Genomic DNA, 25,345 nt, shown 5'->3' with positions numbered 1-25,345 from the left:
TTAGCTTAACTTTTACATCTTTCATTTTATCTTTCCTTTTTCTTTTTTTCTCTTTCTTTTTTCCTTCCTTTCACTCTTTATTTCTCCTTTTTCTTTTTTCCTTCCTTTTTCTCTATCTCATTTTCTTTTTTCCTTCCTTTTTCTCTATCTTTTTCCTTTTCCTTCCTTTTTCTCTATCTCTCTTTTTCTTTTTCACATACACTGAAACAATTACAACACACACACTGACATTGAACAAGCACAAAAGCAGTTCAAATCCATTAATCTAGAATTTCTTCATTGCTTTCTTTTATAAATCAAGATTTCTTTTCCAGTTTTCCTCCTCTTAATTTTTCTTAATCTTTCTGTCCCCAAGTCACACTTGCTTTATGATGCCATCCTTGAACAAGTTCTATAGTTTAGATACTTTGATGTTAAGCCATTCTAGTCTTCGGAATGAGACCCAGCCGTGCAGTTTCCAGCACTTGTCTCTCCATCTGCATGACCGGAGGGTCTGGGTTCCACAGGAACTTTCATCGTCTCTTGGCGTTCATGGTACAGCTTTGTACGATGAGTTGGTACCCACACATGACGTTCTCTGTCTCCTGGGGGAAACACAAGCAAACCCTTGGGGACTTTGAGGGCTTTCCAAACCATTGGGGCTCTGCACCAGCTTACCAACTTTAGTTTCGCTCAAGGTGATCCTTTTTCCCTTCAGGTCCCTGGTCCGGCCACAGTTGCTGTGAGCCTTCTTCCCTTCACACCCCACGTTGGGCACCAGTTGCTGCAATTGCTCACAATAGGTTGGTTCGAAGGGAAAGTAACACAGAACTTTATGAAATAATGGTCAGAGAGAGACACACATGAGAGGAGATAAAGATGGGACCAGGGGATTCACAGCTTCTGGAACTGAGAGCCTCAACCCTAGTTTCCACCTTGTATTTATTGGAAACTACCAAGCAGCTGTTTGCTATTAGAACTGCAACATCATCTATAATAGGGAATAACTGCAACATCTAACAACTGCAACATCTACAACTGAACAGGTGTAACATTTACAATAAGGAACAGGTACACCAGTTTCCCACAGCATAGCAGCCTCCTTCCAACCATGTAGGTAGGGACAGAGAGAGGCCGGGAGAGAGACAAGGAGGCAGGCTGAGGGAGAGCCAGAGAGCAGGAGGGAGAAGAGCGATTTCCCATCAGGCTTTTAGCCTGAGTAGATAAAACTTAAAACAAGTCTTACAGTTCTTCTCCCTTTGCTTTGTGCCTTCTAAAACATTAAATTGTAGAATGACTGCACATTTATCACTGCTGCTCTCCCGCCAGTAGTTCCATAACGTTCCATCTGACTGATTTCCCTGTTCTTTCCTGAAGTCAATAAGAATGTCTCATGAATAGCTTAGACCTTCTGATGAGGGGCCACACACAGCCGGGCACAGGAGGGGTCTGAGCCCAAAGGAAGCCGTCCATTTACCCGGGGCGTCTCCGTTGCTCTTTCAGCCAGTCCTGAGTCAGGGGCGCTGCCCGCTGCGACTCTCAGATCCCTTTCAGATTAGAAGGCTAAGCAGGCGCTGTCCACCTGGTCTTGGGTTCTGCCCCTGGGGTAAATGAGGTGATGGCTCAAGGATGCCCTGCAGACTCCTGCAGCCAGGGGCTTTCCCCCTTCTCTCTGAGGGTTACATTTTGGGTTCCCAGAAAAGCAGATTCTGAGATGGAGTTTGGAGAGCAGGACGTTTATTAAGTGCCCTTGCCGTCAACACCTCTGAAGGAGAAGTGGGGAGCTGGAGTGGGCAGAGGGAGAAGCTGAGCTGCGATCAGTTCCAACAATTGCGGCTGACTCTCTGACTCTCTGGGAAGCTCTGGAGCTAGAAGGAACCTTCACGGTCATCCCCAGGTGAACTGAGCTGGCCAGGCCTTTAAACTACAAAATGGCTCTGTCTTGGGAGGTGGGCCGTTCTGGAAAGGGTGCGCCCTTGGGTGAGGTGGCTTGTGGCAGTGGTAGTAAGCCCTGAAAGACCTGACAGCGTTCCCAGCAACAGAGGCAACGAGCTCTTCATCGAAGGGGGACCCGGGTGGTCCACTTCAGTGTCCAGTCCCCTACCCTCCTGGTATGTCCCACTGAACCAGCATCTGGACTCACCTGGAAAGAAGAAACAGGGGCAGACCCAGTTGGGATGGCTGCACACTGCCCTACAACGGGCTCGTTGAGACTCCAAAGAAAGGCACTAAACGCCAGGGCGATCGTCCTTGAGTGTTTGTTAGGGGACTTACGGGGAGCGGCAGTCAGAAGGCAGACGTTCACCCGGGTAGGCCTGCTCCCACGGCAGCCGCTCTTCTGGTGACATAGGGCTGGTGACAAGGATGGCTGAGGCTTGCGTGCAAGTTCTGGGAAAACAACTGGGTATGTGCTCTCTTCTCAAAACAAGATGTGCACGGTGCGGGGGGGGGGGGGGGGGGGGTGGTGCTGCACTGAAGGTCGCAGCAGCGAAATCTTGTCCAGCTTCCAGGTCACAGATGCCTTGCGGGCGGGGAGAAGTGGGGTCGGGCCTCGGTCAGGTAGGAGATCCTATATGTACCCTACACCTCCATGTGGCCGGAACCGTGATCATGGGTTTCGTGCCCAAGGACAGTACCCAAATGGTGAGCTCACACGTAGTGGGGGTAAATCTGTGCAGCGGAGTGTGGGAGGTGGAGCAACCATCCTGGCTCTTGAGAGCTGGTTATTAAATATTCAGGAATTTGGCAAGCCAGTTGTTAAACCATTGAAATAGGTCAGGAGTATTTACATAACAGAAGTTGGCAAATGCCACAAAGCAGGGCTCCTCACCCCATCCCTGAGAGACCATTTACAAGACACCGCTGAAATTCCTCTTGAAATCCCACGGTTAGAGTTTCACGTCTTCAGCTTAAATCTTGACTGCCTCTAAGGAGATGTAAGAAAAAACATAACATATTGTAGTTAACCTGGAGGCTGAATCCTATCTGCACCATTCCTAGCAATGAGACTTTGGACAAGATAACTTCCGTGAGCCTAATTTTTCTTATCTATAAAACAGATGAATGATGTCTACTTTAGAGGGGGTTGTTTTGAAAATTGAATGAGAAAAGGTGTGTTTGGCATTAGGCCTGCTGTAGCTAATAGCCTGCTGCCTTTTCTCTTTCCACAGCATCTGCCTTGGATGAGCATGCACGTCCCCTCGGGGTAGAGGTTTTAGTTGGGTACAAGGAGGAAGTTTTGTGTTCTTTTTACGCACCATTTTTAAGGTGACCATACCATTTCTTTAAGTGCCTCTTTTACATTTTAAATCTGAGCTCTTCGGCATCTCCTTTCTGCTGATACAGCACCCAGGTCAAATCCCCTCAAGTATGCTGTGCGCGTGGTCCTTGCTGACTCAGCCCTTGTCTGGCTTCCGCAGGCCAGTTGCTCCCTGGTGAGGTCTTGTGATAGGGAAGCTGCATGCACATTCTGAAGCCGAGTCCTGAGAAAGAGAATGCAAACTCAGAAAAACTGTGTGGCTAAGAAAGAAACTCTGTGGGGCTGGAATGCTTCTGTCTATTCTGAGGGATTAGAAAGTACCGTTTCTTTTACCTATAATAGAAAGATTGGCCAAAGTGAAAATAAATTCCGATTGTCACTTTTAAAACATCTTTTATTAGTGCTGCTAGTACATTAGTGATATGATTTTGTCAAATGGTAACTTTTCACTTGAGAGGGCAGGAAAGTTAAAAGGAACAAAGGGAAGAGCCACATAATCCGACAACATGAGGTGCCAGCATAAATTTGGCTTAATTTCCCTCTAGTCATTTAATTTTACTTTATTTTTAGATTTATTTATTTATTCCCCCCCCCTCCGCCGCCCCCACCACAGTTGTCTGTTCTCTGTGTCTATTTGCTGCGTCTTCTTTGTCTGCTTCTGTTGTTGTCAGAGGCACAGGAATCTGTTTTTCTTTTTGTTGCGTCATCTTGCTGTGTCAGCTCTCTGTGTGTGCGGTGCCATTCCTGGGCAGGCTGCACTTTCTTTCACGCTGGGCGGTTCTCCTTACGGGGCTCACTCCTTGCGTGTGGGGCTCCCCTACACAGGGGACACCCTTGCGTGGCAGGGCACTCCTTGCGCGCATCAGCACTGCGCATGGGCCAGCTCCACAGGTCAAGGAGGCCCGGGGTTTGAACCGCGGACCTCCCATGTGGTAGACAGACGCCCTAACCACTGGGCCAAGTCTGCTTCCCTCTAGTCATTTTATATGTGATTTTTACTTTATGTAGATTAAGTCAGATGATTTCTAACTTTCAAACTTGCATTATTGACTTATTGTCATAGTGTAAATTTTTTAGCAGGCTTTTAAAAAATGCAGTGTAGTGGATCTAAATGTGCTCAATTTTGGGGATGTTTCTTTACTTTCGTACTGTACATAATGTGACCATGAATACCCACCTACATGAAGCTTTCCTTGGATGTAAATTATCAAACAGGCTATCAGATAATAGATATCAAATACTTATTAGAATAAATGTCTGTGGATCTTTATAAAAGCACTGGACAAATGACAGAAGACCCAACAAAATCAGTAAGAAAAGGATGAACTATTAAATACCCATGAATTTTGTTCTGAAAAATTTCCTATTTGTATGGAAAAAAGAGAATTGGATCCCTATCTCATAGTATATGATTGATAAATTTGAGCTGGATTGAAGATCTAACTGTAAAAAGCAAATTATAAAACTTTAGGAGGAAAATATCTTCAAGACATCAGGATGGGGAAAGATTTTTAGAAGAAGTCGCCAAATGCTCAAATAGGTAAAAAGAGAACAAAAACAAAACTACATTAAAATGTAAAACTTTTGTATGAAAAAGACATCCTAAGCAAAATTAAAAGACAAAGTTAAAAAATTTGAAGACGTGATGAGACTAGGAGAATATATAATATTTGAAATCTAAATACCCAAATTGGATTAGCGACCAGAATGTATAGAGAACTCATCAACAAGAGAAAGGCCTACTGAGTGTTTTAGTTTGCCAGGGCTGCTATAACAAATGCCACGGACTGGGTGGCTTAAACAACAGGAATTTATTGTCTTACAGTTTGGAGGAGGCTAGAAGTCCAAAATCAAGGTGCTGGCAGGATCATGCTTTCTCTGTTTCCCGTCTCCTACTCCTTACTGGGTCCCATTTCCTCTGCTTAGAAGGACTCCAGTCTCATTGAATTAAGGCCCACCCAGGTTCAGTTTGCCTTAACTAGTAACGTCTTCCAAGATTCTATTTACAAATGGGTTTACATCCACAGAATGGGGTTAGGGCTGGGACGTGTCTGTGGGAGGACATGATTCAATCTGTAACACTGAGTAAAGGATATGATCTGAAAACTCACTACAATGATATCACAAATGGCGACTAAACAAAGAATATATGTTCATTTCATTAATAATGGAAAATGCAAAGTAAACAAGAATCTAATATCATGTCATACTTATCAGATAGGCAAGATTTAGACATTCTGTCAGTACAAAGGTTTGGCTAGAATGTAGGGAACTACTCTTGTACTCTACTGGGAAAGTATAAATTCGTATAACCATTCTAAAGTAATTTGACAGTGTATCCTAAAGTTGAAGAAGCAAGTTCCTGATTACTTTAAATAAAAACATAAAAATATTCTATTTCTAAACATTTCCCCCAGAAAGCCTTGCACACGTATGTACAAAGACTTAAGTACAGGGCTTTCTATTGTTTTTTTCTTCTTGGCCGTCAGTATGCCTCCAGTTTGAGAAGTCCTCCAAACTCCAGGGCCACGTGAGCCACGTCATAAGGGCAAACACTGGAAGGCCCGGGTAATGCTGGTGGCGTGCATGGCCACGGAATGAATTTCAATCACTATCACCCAGGCTACTTTGGGAAGGTTGGTATGAAACACCATCTTGAAGAGGAATCAGGGCTTCTGCCCAGCTGTCCACCTTGACTGTAGACCTGCGTCAGTGAGCAGACACAGGTAAATGCTGTCAAAACAGGACCGGAGCTGCTCCCACCACTGCTGTGTGGTTGGGCTGCGACAACGCCCGGGGGCAGGAAGCCTCCCCTAGCAGCCCTTAGTCCTGGTGGCCAAGCTCTTCAGGTCCTTCAGCAGAAGAGCTGGGAAGATGGTGAACGGTGTGGGGGAGCTGGGCCCTGAGGGATTGAAGCCATGAGGAGGGAGGTTCAAAAAAATGCTACCAAAGGATATCTATCTATCTATATATATATATATTAGTAAAAATTTGGAAGTAGTCCACTTGCCAATCTACATGAGAATAGAACAAATAAATCATGATTTGGTCATCCAGTAAGACACTCTAAAACAGTTTAACTGAACGGACAAGAGCCACACATACCGATGTGGGTGAATCTCAGAAACAATGTTGAATGTGAAAAGTAGAATGCAAAAGGATATTTACTACAATACGTGTGTAAATTTTAAAAATACTAACTCTTGTCTATGGATACGTATATATGAAATGAAAGAGTACAGTCATGGGCAGAAAGGACATGCTCTAACCTCAGGGCGCTGGGTCCCTGTGCGGAAGGAGGGAGGTAGAAGCTCCTACCCTGACACGGCATTGTACAACTGTTTGAAGGGTGCCATCCCTGAGTGGCCGGTGACCTTACACATGTCCTTGGTTTCTCTGGAGGGACAGTGTTCAGTCTGGGCTTTCACACATTTTTTAGCAGAGGGACTTCCTTTCAAAGGAAAGCTGACACAGCCTTACAGTGTGTAAGCAGGTGAAATCAAAACCGCTCAGGCAGAAACGAGAAAGCAGAACCAGGCTTGGACGCCAGAGCAAGTGACGCCAATTCCCATCACTGCCACCCCCTCTGTGGAGCCGGGCATCGGCAGAGCTCGGTTTGCAAATCCCTGGACTGGGTGACCTGAGCAGCTTTTCCTTTAAGAGCCCCATGCCCATGGTTCTAAGCATTTCTTAAACCTCAGCCAGCTTCTCTGACTAGCACGGGCCACACAGCAGGGCTCTGTGGAGGGCCCCTGGGAGGATGGAGGACCCCTGTCCACTGTGACTGGCCATCCCCTAATGTGGACCTTCCACACACCTGCATGTCCTGAGTAGGACTCCTCGCCTCTCCCTTTGAACCTTGACTCCTTCTGCCTTTTTTCTGCTCTTCTCAGTTTGTATCCTCCCTTCACTTCCTTAGCACATCTTAATTACATCTCCCAGATCTTCCCAGCGAGCGGCTTGGAACCCGTGGCTCACACTTTCCCATCGTTCGCTTTCTCCTTAACCCCCTGTACCCACTTCTTGACTGAAATCAATCAAATGAGAATCAGCAGCAACTTCCAAATTATGAAATCTAAAGGATTTCCCCTGGGTCCGCCAACTTCTTAACTTGTTCCAGCAGTTGACATCAGGGTGGGATTGCCAGAAAAAATATACGTCGCCCAGTTCAATGTGAATGTCAGATAAGCAATGAGGACTTTTCTAGTTTAAGTATGTCCCCAGTGTGGGACTAACACATTATTCTAAACATTTACTTGTTCTTTATCTGAAATTCAATTTTAAGTGGGCCTCCTGTATTTTTATTTGCTAGCTATGGCAGCCCTGCCCTGGGGACCGGCAGCTCCTGACACGTCCCTTCTCTCTGGGTTTCCGTGGCCCTGAGTGTCACTCTCCTCCCCCCTCTGACTGCTCCTCCTCCGTGCTCTCCCTCCCTGGCACTGCCCCGTCTAGCCCTTCCCAGGATTTTCTCTTTGGACCTTTTCTCTTTTTTTGTGGGACTGGGGCCAGGGGTGTTAAACCTTACACGGAGTCCCCAAGCTGGTGTGCTGATGGGTTACACGTGTGATATCGAATATATTCTCAAGCCAGGGATGATCCGAGCTGCAGCCTCATCAGGATGCTAAACTCCCTCCAGCTTATCCCGTTGACCCGATATTGTCATTCCCTTTTCTGCATAGGCCACGATGGGAGAAATGCAAGGAGGCACTGCGCTAAGCCTTGCAGTTAGAGACGTGAAGCCCACGAGGTCACCGCACCCTCAGTAGGGCCACTGAAAATCCTCCTTCCCTTCCCCTCTCCTGCCATGTAGTTCTCCTCCCCTGAGGCAACAAATAGTCCCACCTTGTAAAGACAGGTAAATATTCTACACTCCCTTTTATTATATACTTGCTGGAAACGGCCAGAAGCTTTAACAGCTACCCCAGAATCCCAGTGGCTTAACACACTGAAGCCTTATTTTGCTTTTCATGCCTCCGTCCAAGGCCCATCTTCAGGGCTGTTGGGGGGGCGCTGGGATCTTCCCGAGGAGCCATTAATGGCTCCAACTTCCTTTAATCTGGTGGCTCTATGCCAGGCCCCTGGGCTCCACTGACCTTGCTGGATGCAAAGGAGGGAAGACAGAGAGGACAGAAGATCTCCTGGGAGATTCTGGAGGGCCAGGCTTGGACGTGACGTGGTTACCTCCCTCCACATTCTGTTGGCCAGAGTGCCTCACTACGAGGAAACGGAGCCCAGGTCTGCCCAGGAAGAAAAGGAAACATGCTCTTCTGCACCTTGTTCTTTCTGTTTAACAACAATATTTAGACCGCGAACATAGCAGTTCATGGAAAGTTTCCGCATCCGTTCAAACAGTTGTATAGTATTCTATTTTCTGAATTATACTGTAATTTATTGAGCCAGTCCAGGGTCCAGTCTTCCCCAGTGCTTTGTATCTGTTTCCATTCTTTAGTCTGCAGTGAACACTATTGTACTTCTGCCATTCCACACATGGGCAAGCATATCTGCAGGATAAGTCCTGGAATCAAATGGTATGGGCATTAGGATTTTCATACTTTTGACAAATTAGCCTTCTTCGAGGTCAGGCAAATTTATACTCCCAATAGCCAATGTTTTATTATTTCACCTTCAGCTTTTCTCTAGGTTTCAGTGAATATAATTTCATCTCTCTTCAGCAGGTCAGAGAGAGGCTAACAGTCTGGTAGTGTCTCCCTTGGGTTTTACTGCTCTCCAGCAACCCTACGTTGTTGTCCACTTCTGTCCCCAAACGGTGCCTTATACCTTCTAGAACACCAGGGGTTCTGTGGAAAAGATTTCAGGGGGTCCATGAGCTTGAATTGAAAATTCAGAAAAACATCATTCTTGTGGGGACGCATTGGCACAGGTGTGATATATTATTAAGCAATCTACAGCACAGTGTGAATTTAGTGAGGGGTTCATGGTTTTTACCTGACACACAACGGTGTCCAGGGAACCAAAAAAGGTTAAGAACCCTTGTTCTAGACCCAAATCATTGCTTAAACAGTTTGTTTCAGGCACAGTGAGCTCTTTTAGGAAAAAACATCAGGGCTGCATACTAAGTAGAACTCTTCAAATCCACTATTACATTTAATCCTCAAAAGCAACTCTAGGAAGCAGATGTGGATCAAGCAGCTGAGCTCCTGCTTCCACACGGGAGGCCCCAGGTTTGGTTCCTGGTGCCTCCTAAAAATGAAAACTAACAACAAGCAAACAAACAAAAAAAACAACTCAGGGCTGCTGATGTGGCTCAGTGACTAAGCTCTGGCTTTCCACATACAAGGTCCCAGGTTCAATCCCTTGCCCCAGTACCTCAAAAAAAAAGTAATTCTAGGAGGCACATAGTTGTGTGCTCATTTTGCAAGTGAGAAAACTGAGGCACAGAGAAGTTTAGTAAACAGACCAAGGTCATCTAAGTTAGTAAGTGGATATTTTCATTAGGTACTCTGAGTCTGCTGTTCATTTCCTCAACCCAGGGCTTCTTAAATTAAAGTATAATTTAGGGCAGAGCAAAGAAAATGCATACCCAGGACTTCCTCCAAGTGTACTCCAAAGTATGTTCCAAGTCAAGTTTTCTTTGGAGTCTCCTATTTGTATTAAAAATACATATACATATCTATATTTGTTATAATAAAGTATTTTAAATAACTTACTATCAAATACAACTGAAGCTCCAGAAAGCTGCCCATTTGCTCTGTGGTTTGGTGAACTCTGGCCCACTATCCTAAGGGGAGGTAAAGGAGCATGACTCTGCACATTGTTGGGTGGGCTCCTACATATCCTTCAAAACCCAGCTCATACTGCTTCACCATCGAGCCATCACGTAGGGTCAGCAATAAGCTCAGAGTGGTTTCTCTCTCCTGGAGAACTCTGAATCACAGCTTATGCCAGTGCTTTCTACTGAAATTGCATTTTGTCTTTCCTTTCTTTCACCATAACCTTCACAGAATCAGTCAATGCATCATACGCCTTTGGATTATTTGCAACAGAGAAGAGGTTTGTGAAGTTTTTTAATAAACAAAGAATTGGAGATGATTGAACCTATTATTGTGTTAACCACTTCCATTTTTCAAAGGTATCAGGAATTGCCAAAATAAAGAAAGCCTATTTCTTAGTCCCAACTTCTTTTAAATTCTCCTAAATCTTATTTTAACTAGTTAGTTAGCCTGGTGTTCCCTCGGCAGGCACACGCTTAGTTTGCCCATGCATTCACATCCAGTTCCCAGTGATATCCCTGTCAGGCCTTGACATTGAACATGCCATTAGTTTCTTCTCCTGTCTCTGGAAAATGAAGATCATTACATTTGCCGGCTACCACTCAGGGATGTTGTCAGAGTTGATGAAACAATGTTTTTGAAAGACCTTTTTGAAAGGAATATGCCACGTAAATCACAGCCCCTCACTAGGATAATTATTTTAGTGGCTGATTTATTTAGTAGTTCAGTAGAGCACTGGTATTTCTTTCCAAATTAGTCATCCTGAGTCATTGGATGCCTTAATACTCAGACCCAAAGAGATTTTGTATCTAGAACCCTTTGGATGAATTTGGGAATAAAACATGATACATTTACTGTCTATTGTTAGAAGTTTTCAAGTGGATTATTTTTGTGAACATATGTCCAGGCCATTCCTAGCCTAATTCTGGTGAGATAATACTTAAAATTTACTGCTTCCTTGTGAGCAGACTGATGCTTTTCTCTTTCCCATATTGCCCGCTATTTTAAGAATTGAATTCCAGTGTTTTAAAATCGCACAGCTTTCATGACACTTATGTAATACTTCCCTCCAAGAGTCTTCTCTCCCAGGTGGGTTGCTTCAGTCAGCTACACCTTGTATAGTAAAATAGACCATCTAAACACTGAATTGTGTTGCTCAGTTTGCCAGGCTTCTAAGACAAATGCCACACAATGGGTTGGCTTAATGATGGGAATTTGTCGGCTCACGGTGTTGAGGCCAGAAGGCTTGCTCCTCCCAGGCTTGTTACTGTGCCCTAACGCTTGGAGTGCCTTGGCTTGCAGCTTTGCTTCCCGTCACGTGGCTCTGTCCTCTCCTTTCTGTTCCGAGTCCCTGCTGACGTCTGGCGACTCCCTGTGGCTTTCTCTCTTTGTGTCTGGATTTCTCCTGCTTACGAAATCCAGTCATCTGGATTAAGGCTCAGCCTCATTCCATTGGGCCATTCCTTAATTACGATAATATCTTCAAGAGATCCTATTTTCAGTGCATTCACATCCACAGGAACGTGGATGAGACCAAGACCATGTCTAAATTGGGGTGCATAATTCAGTCACCACAGGTGTGAATTTTGAATTCTAGTAACTGTCTATAAATGTGCTGCTGAGTAGCCACTAGCCACAGGTGTTAAAATGGACAAGTGACAGCCCAAGGCCTCCATTGCTCGTGTTAGCGGCTACTCTGTCTTCAGCACTGCTACAGAACATTCCCGTCATCACAGACATCACTGGACAGCAGTGGTTTATAATCTTTGTGTCTTAAAAGACGAATGAAATTGCTTTGGCTGGAACATTTTTAGCTTTCTACTCTTCCCATTCACACCGCTCTTAGATTTTTTTTTTTCTGCCTCAAGTTATAACGGAAGAATTTTAATTGTTTGAGCCTTATAAACAGCCTCACCTGCAAGGCCACAATTTGAATACAAAGTCTGAGGAAAATGACACGTGGAATCACCATCTGGAGGTTCCTACGGTGGCAGATCCAGCCATTTCTGAGAAATTGTCTGGGTTTGGAGTTCCTCCCAGAACTCTGATTTAGCAGTTCCTAAGCTTACAGCAAGTCTGAAAGGAACACAAATCTGTTTTGTATATACAAATAAATCCTCGTGTGCAGCATGCCATTCTCAGCCTGCCAGTTTCATTTGGCTGCTCCAGAAAATATAATTCAGTGGCACATTAGTTAACCTACAGGCAGGGAATGGGGCATTCTGATTATTGAAATGTTCTGGTTGAGTGATTAACCCAATTTTTGCAGAAAAACTGCCGAGGCAAGGGATTTTCTGTCCAGACTGCTGGGCCACTGGATTTCTCTCTTCCAGATGATTGCAGCTGCTTTGCTTCATCCCTCCAGTACTCAGAAATATCTCTCTTTGACAAAACTTTGAATTATGCCATTGATATACTCTCAAAGAGGCCTCATAAAAATAGATCCGTAATGATGTTTCTCATAACTTTAGAAAAGAGAGTAAATTTAGAAGGAAAATGAAAAAATTTGTCCAAATTTTACATAGTTGTAACCTTCTGTAGTTCCTGACATTAGGAAAGTTTTCCAAATAGTGTAGCTGGAAAATATTTTTTGCTTATTATATTTTCTTAGCAATAATACTTAATAAAGTACTACTAGATGTCAGGCACTGCTGCAAGCAAGGGCTTTACAAATATTCGTTCATTTAATCTACATAACTACCTTATGAATTAAGTACCACATTATTATTCCAATTTTAAAGAGGAAGAAACAAGTACTGAGAGGTTAATTGTCCACATCAAAGAGCTTGTGATTTGAACCCAGACAGCTCAGCTTTGAGTGTCTGTGCCCTTAAACACAATTCTGGGTAATTTATAAAATAGATAGAACCTAGACCCTGAACTGAAGCAATCTCTTTTTCTCTTAACTTACTGCCTCGGTTTTTATATTTTAAAAGCCAGAGGTTAGGGTGCTAAAAATTCAGGTCAAAACTAACAGTTCTGGCCAAAAGCCACTCCAAAATTTGTAGACCAAAGGTCAGATATATTAAGAGCTCAGAACAAATGACCAAATACAAAATTGGTAGAATTAGACCGATTTTCTGAAAATATAGTAATATAATGTGAAAGCTGATTTTATACATGGAATGTTCAAATCAGCATTTTTACCCTACTGGGTTGATTACTGCATCCAAAGAGACTTTTAGTAAGGTTTTTGAATGAGCCAAGGTAACCAAAGAAATGCTTGGAATTTAAACATGTCTGTACGTTTATTATTTTTCTAGAACGTTGGGATATGTGGCAATAAGAAAAAAAATATTTAACAACTACTATTCAACAAGTGCTGCCTTTGAGCCTTCTCAGTTACTTACACATTTAAAAGAACAGAAGAAAAAACCACTAGACGTGATTTCTTCCTTTCCCATAATCCCCACATCTAAGTAAACAGCTGCCTGTTCTGTCTCCCGGTATGGGAGGAACCTGCCCTTTTCTCTCTGACTCCAGACCATCACCCTCTCTCACCTGGATCACGCAACAGTCACCCACGTGACCCTCCTCAGGCATGAATCAGATCTTCTGTCTCCCCTGCTCCAGCCCTCCAGTGCCTGTCCTCTTGGAATCACATCCCACTGCTGCCCGTCGCATCATCCTCTTCAGCCTCATCTCACCACACTCTGTCGTGGCTCACTCTACCCAGCCACTCCAGCCTTCTTTGGGTTTCTCAGATGCATACAATTGTTTCTCACCTCCACCTGGATTATCTTCCCTCCTCATTTCCTGACTTGGTCCTTCTCTGCTTCTGCATCACAGTTTAAAGGTCACAGGCACGCAGCGAGAGGAGGTTTCACTGATGGCTTCACCTAACACCAGTCCCTCCTTGCTAATTCTCTGTCGCAGCCCTCACATGTTTCCTTTGGAGCTTATTACCCCTCGGAATGATTACTGGTCAGTTTAGTTAGTGGGTTTCACAACTGGCCAGGAAAGTCCAGAGCGTAGGGACTTTGTCTTGTTCACCGCTCTGCTTCTCATGTCTAGCACCGGTGCTGGCACAAAGACCTCCTTTGCGACTGTTTTGTTAATAGATGAATTCTTCTACCTGAGTCTCCACTCAGTTTCAGAGAAAATGACTCGAAGGTAAACTGCCTGAGGTCACCTAGGTAGGGAGAAGCCTGTTCTTTTACAAGTCTAATAACCACATTTCCCTCAAGGTCAACAACATTTCCCTCAAGGTCAACAAGGTGTAAGGCTTATGGAGCCAACGCCAGCATCCTCAGGGCAGGGTGGGGGTGGGTCTCGCCCTTTCTCAGGACCCAGTAAGTGAGAGTGTCTGAGAAACACAGGTAAGGCTTGGGAACCTCAGAAGCCTGGGTCTGTATCTCAGCTCCATTACTTAGTAGCTGACTGAGCTCAACAGGTCAAAACCTCTCTGTGCCTTAGTTTTCTCTTCTATAAAATGGATTTATTCACCATCTGACCTCCAGTGCTGAGCATCCACCCTGGTATGAATGACCATGCCAATGAAATGGGTAGATTCTCACTTCTCTGAATTCCTGTGGCGTTTAAAAGAAATGTCACATGTAAAGCATCCAGTGTTGTGCCTGGACAGAAAGGGCCCTAGCTCAGAAAACGTTCCTTTCTTTCTCCTGGCTGACCTCCCTCTTGCCCTCAGGCGTTTGGTCTTAGGGCCTTCGTATTCATGCTTGATCCTGGTGATAAGCCAAGGGCAGGCTTGTGAGGGATGAGATATGTTCTTATACTGAGCGCTTCCCAAGCGTGCTCTCCAGTCAGTTAACAAACAGCAAAATGAAAGTTTTTGGGCCCGTCAGGTAGTGAGCTAGTTAACTACGTGGAGAGAAAAATAAATAGAGTGGCATTCTTAGGAGAAACCAGTGTCACAGTCATGAAACAGTTACTAAGACAGGAAAGCATAAGGTCATTGGGCTGATGGAGAGCAGGGCCAGGCCAAGCAATAATGTCATTCATTCCCACTTTTCCTTTATGTAGAATATTCATTTTAAACGAATACTCAGAAATGGGTGCACATGGCAGACCAAACTTGGGGAATTTTGCTATCGCCTCAGCTCCTCCCAAAGAGAAGTCCTGCCTGGACCCTGGGACTCACTGCTCCCACCCACTGCTGATGGGACCAGGGATTGGCATCTACCCAAAGTCAGCTCATCTCTGTGCCTGCCGGGGCCCAGGGAACCTCCAGGCCTGTTGTGGCAAGATGAACTGAGTTCAGCAGATCCCCTTTCTCATGGATTTGACTCATCATATACTGGGACAGGGGGAGCAAGTAGGGCAAGAGTTCCTATAAGAGCAAGACCACACGAGCCCAGGAGAGGACCGGGAGAGAAGCAGAGGGCTCAGGGCCGCCTGGGGCCGACTGGCCACTCTGCAACGGCCGAATGTTCACTGCTCCAAGGGCTTGTGGCTCTGGTGGGGGCCTAACACGGTTTGTGAAGGGGACAAGTCAGAGGCAGGGCGGCCCTGTCCCCTTGCCAGATATCAGCAGGGCAGGCCGAGGGGCCCGCGAGGGGAAGGGAGAGGGGCCTCTGTGCAGCGCCCACCCAGGCCCGAAGTGGAGGATAGGCGGGGAGGATTTTGTTAGTTTTTATTTAAATAATCCTTCCCGGTGATGTGGGAAAGTGTAATTCATTTTGTTTTAGCAATGGGCCGGGAGGAGTGGACGCAAGGCGGAATTGAATAAGACATCACTGTGGTCCTCCAGAGTTTCCCAATTTCCTGGGGGACACGGTTAAACACAAACCAATAATCATACAAAGCATTTCCTGGAACGCACACTGCAAGGGAAGGGGCTGACAGCACGGAAAAGAGAACTGTCTGTTTTGACGGGGAGAATGGTTCCAGTTTGCTACTGGCTGCCGATGCAAGATATCGGAAATGGGTTCTGCCTTTTAGAACGGGAGTTTATTAAGGTGAAAGCTTCCAGTTCCGAGGCTGTGAAAATGCCCGAATCAAGGCATGGGCAAGAGCTGCCCTGTCACCAGGGGGCCGCTGGCGGTGAGCGGGCACGAGGCGGTCTCGAGAGACGCGGCTTCCCTGGGAGCTGCTGCGGGCGAAGGAGCCCAGGCACGGCAGGTGGCAGCCTGCTTGTCTGCCCTCTCCTCTGCCTTGTGGCTGGTTTTGCTTTGGGCTGCTCTGTCTGTGGCTTCTCTCTGTCGCTGAAGCCTTTTCTCTTTCTGAGGCTGCAGGTGATCCTGGAGTCAGCTCTCACATGGCAGGTGGCAGCTTTTCTCCCCCCTGCCTCCATTTGTACAGGAACCCAGTAAAGGATGAAGGCCCACCCTGGGAACAGCAATCTAAACACAATTCCCATTGACAAAGGGTTTACAGGCTCAGGAACGGGTTCGCTTTAAGAATAGAATTTTCTGGGGTCAACAAAAGACACAAACCAGTGAAGTAATCGAGGCAGATTTTATAGATTTTAAAATCCAGATTTAAAGATGAGTAGGAATTTAGGCATAAAAGAGTAGGAAAATTGGGCATGGTGGGAGGGAAATCCTAATCTCAGAGAGATTTCCATGAGCACTGTAATGGTAAGGCCACATTAGGGGTAAAAGAGGGAAGGCATTTGTGTGTACGGGTGTGAGAGAGAGACAGAAAAAGATTGTGAGACAAAAAAACAATGGAGAGAAGTAGGGAGTGAAGAGGATAAGCCCAGGCAGGTTTTAAACATTGTGGTTTTGTTTCCAGGGTATAACTACATCAAATAGCAGGTATTGGTTCCAAGAATTTTTACATTTCATTTCATTTGGCCTTCATACCAAGTCATCCTTGTCTTGTGGCCAACGTTTAAAAAAAAAAGAAAAAGAAAAACTTAAGTAAAATCCAATAAGCTAATACTTTTAAAAAAAATCTATTTCCACTTTAGTGTGTTTTTCCAGTCTGAAAAATATTTTAAATTTTGGAATGGGATGAAACAGGGTCAAACAAACCCAAATTTCCAAAACTGTTTTGTTTTGGGAAAGCTCTCAATATATACTGATCAAAAGCTAAAATGATTGAGAACTACTAATTCCTTATTCTAGAAAAAATAAATAAAAACATTTAAAATATGAGCAACTAACCATAATAAAAGGAAAGGTTTTCTTTGCCCAGAGAGGTCTCACTGAAGTTTCATTTTGTTATTAGCAATAGGGTGGACATATAGATTTTACATTTAACATATTACCTTACAGGTATACTATGTTAATGAACTCATAAATGCATTTTTCTTCAATTTTCATCTCAGCTAATTTAATAGTATATTAATATGCCTCATCCAATCTTAGCACAGGAGACAATAAACTGTTGTTTTTAAAAAATATTCTTTAATGGCCCCAAGGAGAGTCTTTCTAACTGCACTTTTGTCTTTTCTGGCAGATGACATTTGATCCAGAAATCTTCTTCAATGTTTTACTGCCACCGATTATATTTCATGCAGGATATAGCCTAAAGAAGGTAAATATTAATATGTAGTGATCGATCCTTTTTTTATCATTAAGTGGAGAATTTTACCATCACTAATGAATAAACAATTATTTTATGGACTTACATTTATGGTAAGAGTATTATTATCTTAGATTATGTGCTATAAATTCAAATCTGACATGCTTATAATTCTTCTAAACATGCCCTGCCCATTACACTGGCAACTAGCCACATGTGGCTATTGAGCATTTGAAATGTGGTGAATCTGAATCAAGAAGTGCTTTAAGTGTGAAATACATAAAGGTTTTTAAAACTTCATATATTAAAAAAAAGATGTAAAATATCTCAGCAGTGTTTTATACTGATTTCATGTTGAAATGATAATATTTTAGATATATTGGATTAAATAAAACATTATTAAAATTCATTCCACCTTTTTTTTACTTAATTTGAATGTGGCTACTAGAAAATTTTAAACTGACATATATGGCTTGCTTTATATTTCTACTGAACAGTGAGTAATACTCTAGATGATTGTAACCAAAGATTTGCTGGTTAATTAAAATTGAGCTCATACTTCAGTGTGAAAACTCAAGAATGCTTTACTGATACACAGCTGTCGATCTCACAGAAAAAAAACTTGAGTTTTGCAATTTCTGTGCACTTGTCTGGCATGACTTAGGCACAGCCTGAACGTGCACACTTCATACATTAGTACTGCACGTGATAGCCTAAGTGTTGTCATCCTCTGTGCTGTGGAACGAGGCGCTGGCTCTAAGATTTGGGGGATGCAGAGGCAGTGGAACTGCTTTCTGTCGCCCACCCCCCACCCCAGAAGGTTCCTGGGGATTTGCATCCTCCCTCATCTCCAGCAGCCAGAAGACTTGTTCCTTACTGGCCGTCTCTTCTTCTGTGCTCCAGGCTCCCTCTTGCTGTGAGTTCTGGCTGCTCAGATCCCACTTAACTCCAGTGGAGGGTTGCCAAGAAAGCATTTGGAAATATTTAGAGAGTTGGCTTTATTCAGGTCATCCCCAAACCCAATATTAGGCATCATTTTGTGCCTGATTCCTTAAAATGCGTTGTTATAGGCTGTAAAGTCTTGCTTTATCACATTAAAAAGACATGCAAATCAGAGATCCAATAAAAGTTAATAAGGCAACTTACATCTTTTCTATGTTTTTAAAAACACTGCAGGAGTTCCAGTTAGAACAAAATTTCTTGAAAGCCACATCCTCCACTAATCTCCTCTACATTAATTTCCTGCCTAGAAATTGCTCCATTCCTTTCTTTCTCTCTCATATCTCGTCACTTTCATCTTTACCCTTTCACCTTCTAGATGCATTTCTTTTCCTATTTTTTTGAATAACCTCTGTCTTGATTAGTATAAACCGTTTAAGTCTCTATCCACACAATAAGGCCAAAAACTGAGGCTCCAAACACAAAATTTGCCTAAATAGTGAGGAAAAGTTGGAGCTATGAAATGCTTCATTTTTTTGTAGAGAAGTTGTAGGTTTATGGAAAAATTATGACTAAAATATAGAGTTCCTATCATATACCATCCTATTATTAACAGTTTGCTTTAGTGTGGTAAATTTGTTACAATTCATGACATTTTTATAGTTATGCTATTAGCTATAGTTGTTTATAATATGATTCACTGTATTGTACAGTAATTTTAATTTTAGTAACATGTATATAACCTAAAATTTCCCTTTTAAACACATTTACATTTACAATTCAGTGCTATTAATTACGTTCACAATGTTTTGCTACCATCACCACTGTTTATTACCAAAACTTTACAATCAAACCAAAGAGAAGCTGTACAATTTAAACACTAACTCCCTATTCCCTGGTAACCTATATTCTAAACTCCGACTCTATGAGTTTGCTTATTCTACTTATATCCATGAGATCATACGATATTTATCCTTTTGGATCTGTCTTATTTCAATCCACATGATGTCTTCAAGGTTGTTTCATGTATCAGGACTTCATTTCTTTTTATGGCTGAATAATATTCCATGTAAGTATATACCATATTTTGTTATCCCTATATCTGTTGATGGACAACTGGGTTGTTTCCACCTTTTGGCAATTGCAAATAATGCTGCCATGAGCATTGGTGTAGAAATATCTGTTCAAGTCCCTGCTTTCAACTCTTTTGGGTATATACCTAAGAGTGTGAGTGCCAGATCATATGGTTATTTTATCCCTAACTTTCTGAGGAACCATCAAACTATCTTTCAAAGTGGCTACACCATTTTACATTTCCACCAACAATGAATGAGTGTTCCTATATCTCCACATCCTGTCTAACACTTGTCATTTCAGGTTTTTTTTTTTAGTAATAGCCATTCTAGTGTGTGTGAAATGGTATCTCATGTGGATTTGATTTGCATTTTCCTATTAACTGATGATGTTGAGCACCTTTTCATGTGCTTTTTAGCCACTTCTATATCCTCTTTGGAAAAATGTCCTTTCAAGTATTTTACCTATTCTTAAATTGGGTTGTTTGTCTTTTTATTGTTGAGTTGTAGCATTTGTTCATATATTCTGGATATTAAACCCTCTTTGGATATGTGGTTCCCAAATATTTTCTTCCATTATGTAGGGTATATTTTCACTTTTGTGATAAATTTCTTTGATGCACAAAAGTTTTTAATTTTCCCTTTACCTATTTTCACTTTTGTGATAAATTTCTTTGATGCACAAAAGTTTTAAATTTCCCTTTACCTATTTTTCTCTTTTGTTGCTTGTGCTTTGGGTCTAAAGTTTAAGAAACCATAGCCTAACACAAGGCCATGAAGATGCTTTCCTGTGCTTTCTCCTAGGAGTTTTATAGTTTTGGTTTTTATATTACGTCTTTGATCCATTCTGAATTAATTTTTTATATGGCATGAGATAGGAGTACTCGTTCATTTGTTTGCATATGAATATCCAGTTCTTGCAGCACCATTTATTGAAGAGACTGTTCTTTCTCAATTGAGTGGACTTGACAGCCTTTTCAAAAATCAGCTGGTATGGAGCAGATGTGGCTCAAGCAACTGAGTACCTATTTCCCACATGAGAAACCCTGGGTTCGGTCCCTGGTGCCTCCTAAAAACAAACAATAAGAAAATAAATGGGAAAACCAACTTGGGGATGCTGATGTGCCTCAGTGGTTCAATCTTCAGCCCTGTTACCTAAAAAAAAAAAAAAAAAGGCAGTTGGTCACAGATGTGAGGGTTGATTTCTGAACTCTCAATTTGATTCCATTAGTCTATGTATCTATCCTTGTGCCAGTACCATACTGTTTTTACCACTGTAGCTTTGTAATAAGTTTCAAATTACTGAACATTTTTAAAGATGGTGTTCCCTATTTGGGGCCTCTTACCCTTCCTTATAAATATGATGATTGGCTTTCCATTTCTGCAAAGAAGGCTGTTAGAATTTTTATTGGGATTGCATTGAATCCATAATTCATTTTGAGTAGAATTGACATCCTAACAGCATTTAGTTTTCCAATCTATGAGCATGGAATGCCCTTCCATTTATTTAGGTTTCTTTGATTTCTTTTGGCCAAGTTTTATAGCTTTTCATATATAAATCCTTTACATCCTTGGATAAATTTATTCCTAGATATTTGATACTTTTAGTTGCTATTGTAAATGGAATTTTTTTCTTGATTTCCTCCTCATGTCGATCTTGTATCCCACCATTTTACTGAATTCAGTAGCTTTGTTGTAGATTTTTTCCAGAACTTTCTTTATATAGGATCATGTTGTCTGTCAACAGTAAAAGGTTTAATTCTTCCTTTCTAATCTGGATGCATTTTATTTCTTTTTCTTCCCTGATTGCTCTGGCTAGAACTTCCAAAACAATGTTGAACAATAGCGGTGACACTGGGCATCCTTTACTTCTTTCTAATCATAGAGGGAACGCTTTCAGTCTTTCTCCATTAAGTATGATGACAGAAATAGGTTTTTCATATATGCCCTTTATGATGCTCAGAAAATTTCCTTCTATTTCTAGTTTTCACAGTGTTTTTATCAAGACTGTATGCAAGATTTTGTTAAATGCATTTTCTGCCATCAATTGAGATGATCATGTGTTTTTTCCCTTGTTCTTTTAATGTGGTATATTGCATTAATTGATTTTCTTATGTTGAACTGATCCTGCATACCTGGGATAAATCCCACTTGATGATGGTGCATAATTCTTTTAATGTGCTGTTGGATTTGGTTTACTATTATTTTGCTGAGGATTTTTGCATTTTTATTCATAAAAGAAATCATCTGTAATTTTCTTTTCTTATATTATCTTTATATGACTTTGGTACTAGGGTGATGTCCTCTTGAATGAGTTAGGTAATATTCCCTCCTCTTCAGTTTTGTGGAAGTGTTTGAGCAGAACTGATATTAATTCTTCTTGGAATGTTTGGTATAATTCACCAGTGAAGCCATCTAGTCCTGGGCTTTTCATTTTGAGGAGGTTTTTCATGACTGATTCAGTCTCTTCCTAGTTATTGATTTGTTGAGATATTCTATTTCTTACAGTGTCAGTGTAGATTGTGTTTCTAAGAATTTATCCACTTTTAGGTTGTCTAATTTGTTGACATACAGTTGTTCATGTATCATAGTAAGATCTTTTGTATTTCTGTGGGGTCAGTAATAATGTGCCCCCTTTCATTTCTGATTTTATTTATTTGTACTCTCTATCATTTTTCCTTTGTCAGTCTATCCAAAGATTTATAATTTTTTTTTGATCTTTTCAAAGAACCAGCTTTTGGTTTTGTTAATGCTCTCTATTGTTTTTTCTTTTATTTCCTTTATTTCTGCTCTAATCTTTGTTACTTCTTTCCGCTTGCTTTGGGTTTAGTTTGCTGTTCTTTTTTAGTTTCTCTAGATGTGTAATTAGGCCTTTGATTCGATCTCTTCTTTTTAAATGTAAACATTTAGGGCTATAAATTTCCCTTTGAGAACTGTCTTTGCTGCATCCCATAAGTTTTGATATGTTGTGTTCTAGATTTTATACTTATCAAGCTATTTAATGATTTCCCTTGTGATTCTTCTTTGACCTACTGATTGTTTAAGTGTGTCTTATATAACCTCTAGAGTTTTGTGAATTTTCTACTTCTCTGCTTGTTACTGATTTCTAGCTTCATTCCATTGTGGACAGAGAAGATGTTTTGTATAATTTCAATCTTATTAAATTTATTAAGATTTGTTTTGAGACCCAACGTGTGGTCTATCCTGAGGAATGATCCATGTGCACTTTAGAAGCATGTGTATCCTGTTGTTTTGGGGTCTGTGTTGTGTATATGTCTGTTAGGTCTAGTTCATTTATCATATTAAAATTATCCAAATTCTCTGTTTATGTATTAATCTTCTGTCTAGATGTTCATCTATTGATGAAGTGGTATATTGATGTCTCCAACTATTATTGTAGAGGTATCTATTTCTCCCTTCAGTTTTGCCCATGTTTGTCTCATGTATTTTGGGGCACTGTGGTTAGGTGTGTGAATATTTATCATTCTTGTTTCTTTTTGGTGGATTGACCCTTTTAGTACTATGTAGTGTCATTCTTTGTCTCTTGTAACAGCTTTTGACTTCAGGTCTATTTTTTTCCCTTATTACTATAGCTACCACAGTTCTCTTCCGGTTACTCTTTGCATGGATTATCTTTTTCCATCCTTTCACTTTCAACCTAGTTGTGTCTTTGGGTCTAATGTGAGTCTCTTGTAAACAACATATAGTTGGATCATGCTTTTAATACATTCTGCCAATCTTTTGATGGGGAATTTAATCCATTAACATTCTGTGTTGTTATTATAAAGGCAGCAATAACTCCAGCCTTTTCTTCTTTCTTTTTTATATGTCATATCTTTTTTGTCTCTCTTTTCCTTCATTGCAGCCTCTTTTTCTGTACAGTTGATCTTTTGTGATGTATCTGACTGATCTCTTTCTCGTTTTTATTTCTGTGTATTTTCAAAATACTTTCTTTTTGGTTACCCTGGGGTTTGTGCTATGCAAACTAAGTCCATAACCTACTAGTTTGAAAAGATATCTACTTAACTTTAGTAAATTCACATCCTATGCTCTTGTATACCTCTGTTTCCTCTTTATGTTTTTTTTTTTAAGATTTATTTATTTTTATTTATTTCTCTCTCCCCCCCCCTCCCCAGTTGTCTGCTGTCTGTGTCCATTCACTGTATGTTCTTCTGTGACCCCTTCTATCCTTATCAGCAGCACCGGAAATCTGTTTCTTTTTGTTGTGTCATCTTTTGGTATCAGCTCTTCGTGTGTGTGACACCATTCCTGGGCAAGCTACACTCTCTTTTCGCGCTGGGCAGCTCTCCTTATGGGGCGCACTTCTTTGTACGTGGGGCTCCCCTATGCGGGGGACACCCCTGCGTGGCAGGGCACTCCTTGCACACATCAGCACTGCACATGGGCCAGCTCCACACGGGTCAAGGAGGCCCGGGGTTTGAACTGCAGACCTCCCATGTGATAGGTGGATGCCTTATCCATTGGGCCAAGTCCACTTTCCTCTTTATGTTGTTTTTGTCTCACATTACCTCTTTATATTTTGTGAGTTCATTTTCAGGAATATGACTATTTCTTGTTCAGTTGCATTCTGATTCAATAGGAATTAAATAGTAGACTTATATTTTGAATATATAGTACTATTGGGATTTTCCTTTTACCCATTTAGTTACCTTTACTGAAGATCTTCACTTCTTTGCATTGCTCCATGCCTCTCTTTCCCATCTTTTCCTCTCAACCTGAAGAACTCCTTTTAGCAACTCTTTTAAGAGAGATCTTTTTTGTGACAACTTCTCTCAGTTTCTCCTTTATCTTTTCATCTGTGTTTTCAACTCCTCCTCATTTTTGAAGGACAGTTTTGCCAGATAAAGAAATTTGGGCCAGTGGTTTTTCTCTCTCAGTACCTTAAGTGTGTCATACCACTGCCTTCTCACCTCCATGGCTTCTGATGAGAAATCGGCCCTTAGTTTCATTGAGGATCCTTATATGTAATGGATCACTTTTCTCTTGCTGCTTTCAGAATTCTATCTTCAGCATTTGACATTCTTAAAATACATGTCTTGGAATGGGCCTCCTAGAGTTTATGCAGTTTTGAGTACATCACGCTTCTTGAGCATTTATAATTGCATCTCTCAGAAGAGTTGGGAAATTTTTGACCATTATTTCCTCAGATATTCTTTCTGCACCTTTTCCCTCTCTTCTCCTTCTGGGATTCCCATGATGTGTGTGTTGGTGTGCTTTATGCTATTACTAAGTCCCTTAAACAGTGCTCAATTTATTTTAGCCTTTTCTCTATCTCTTCTAATGACTATGATTTCAATTGTCCTGCTTCTTGTGTGCTCTTTATTTCTTCTGCCTGTTCAAATTTGCTATTGTATGCAAGCAGTGTATTTTTAATCTCCATTATTGTGCTTTTCTTCCCCATAATTTCTATTTTGTTTGCTTTTAAGCTTTCTAACTCTTCTTTTTGCTCACAAAATGCCTCTGAATATCATTTATCTCTATAGCTACAATTAGTTTATTTCTATCTATATTTTCCTTCATCTCTTTGAATTGGTTTAGAAGGTTTGTTTGAATTTCCTTGATTAGTTGTTCCAAAGTCTGCGTCTCCTCTTTTAGTCTGTCCCCTTGACTGAGCCATCTCTTCCTATTTCTTAGTTCGGCATGTAATTTTTTGCTCATGTCTGGGCATATGGTTATTTTGATGTACTAACTCTGAAGGTCAGGTTCTCTCTCATGCCTAGTATTTTATTTTGGATGGGCTTTGTGTTAAGGCTCTTCTTTTCGACACTTGCTCCAACTTATACTACACCTTTAGAGTAGCCCAGGTTTAAGTGTTCAGATTTTATCTGAACTCCTGCACCTCTTCTTTCCCTTGGACATGCAGTATGACTTTTAAGATGGCCCTTTCCTCTATTCCTTTCATCTATTCCTTC

General features: G+C 41.7%; 1 protein-coding gene across 2 annotated transcripts in view; it reads left to right on the top strand.

Moving 5' to 3' along the window:
- Nucleotides 1-25,345, top strand: part of SLC9A9 (solute carrier family 9 member A9) — a 615,414-nt gene that overhangs the window by 29,850 nt on the left and 560,219 nt on the right. For both annotated transcript variants that reach the window (XM_058295117.2, XM_058295118.2), the window contains exon 3: nucleotides 17,335-17,412. In XM_058295117.2, coding sequence (XP_058151100.1) covers nucleotides 17,335-17,412 — 78 coding nt within the window. The remainder of the gene's footprint in view (nucleotides 1-17,334; nucleotides 17,413-25,345) is intronic.

The sequence above is a fragment of the Dasypus novemcinctus genome, chromosome 4 (genome assembly GCF_030445035.2).
Source record: "Dasypus novemcinctus isolate mDasNov1 chromosome 4, mDasNov1.1.hap2, whole genome shotgun sequence".
NCBI classification, from domain to species: Eukaryota; Metazoa; Chordata; class Mammalia; order Cingulata; family Dasypodidae; genus Dasypus; species Dasypus novemcinctus.
This window is presented reverse-complemented; position numbering and strand designations above follow the sequence as displayed.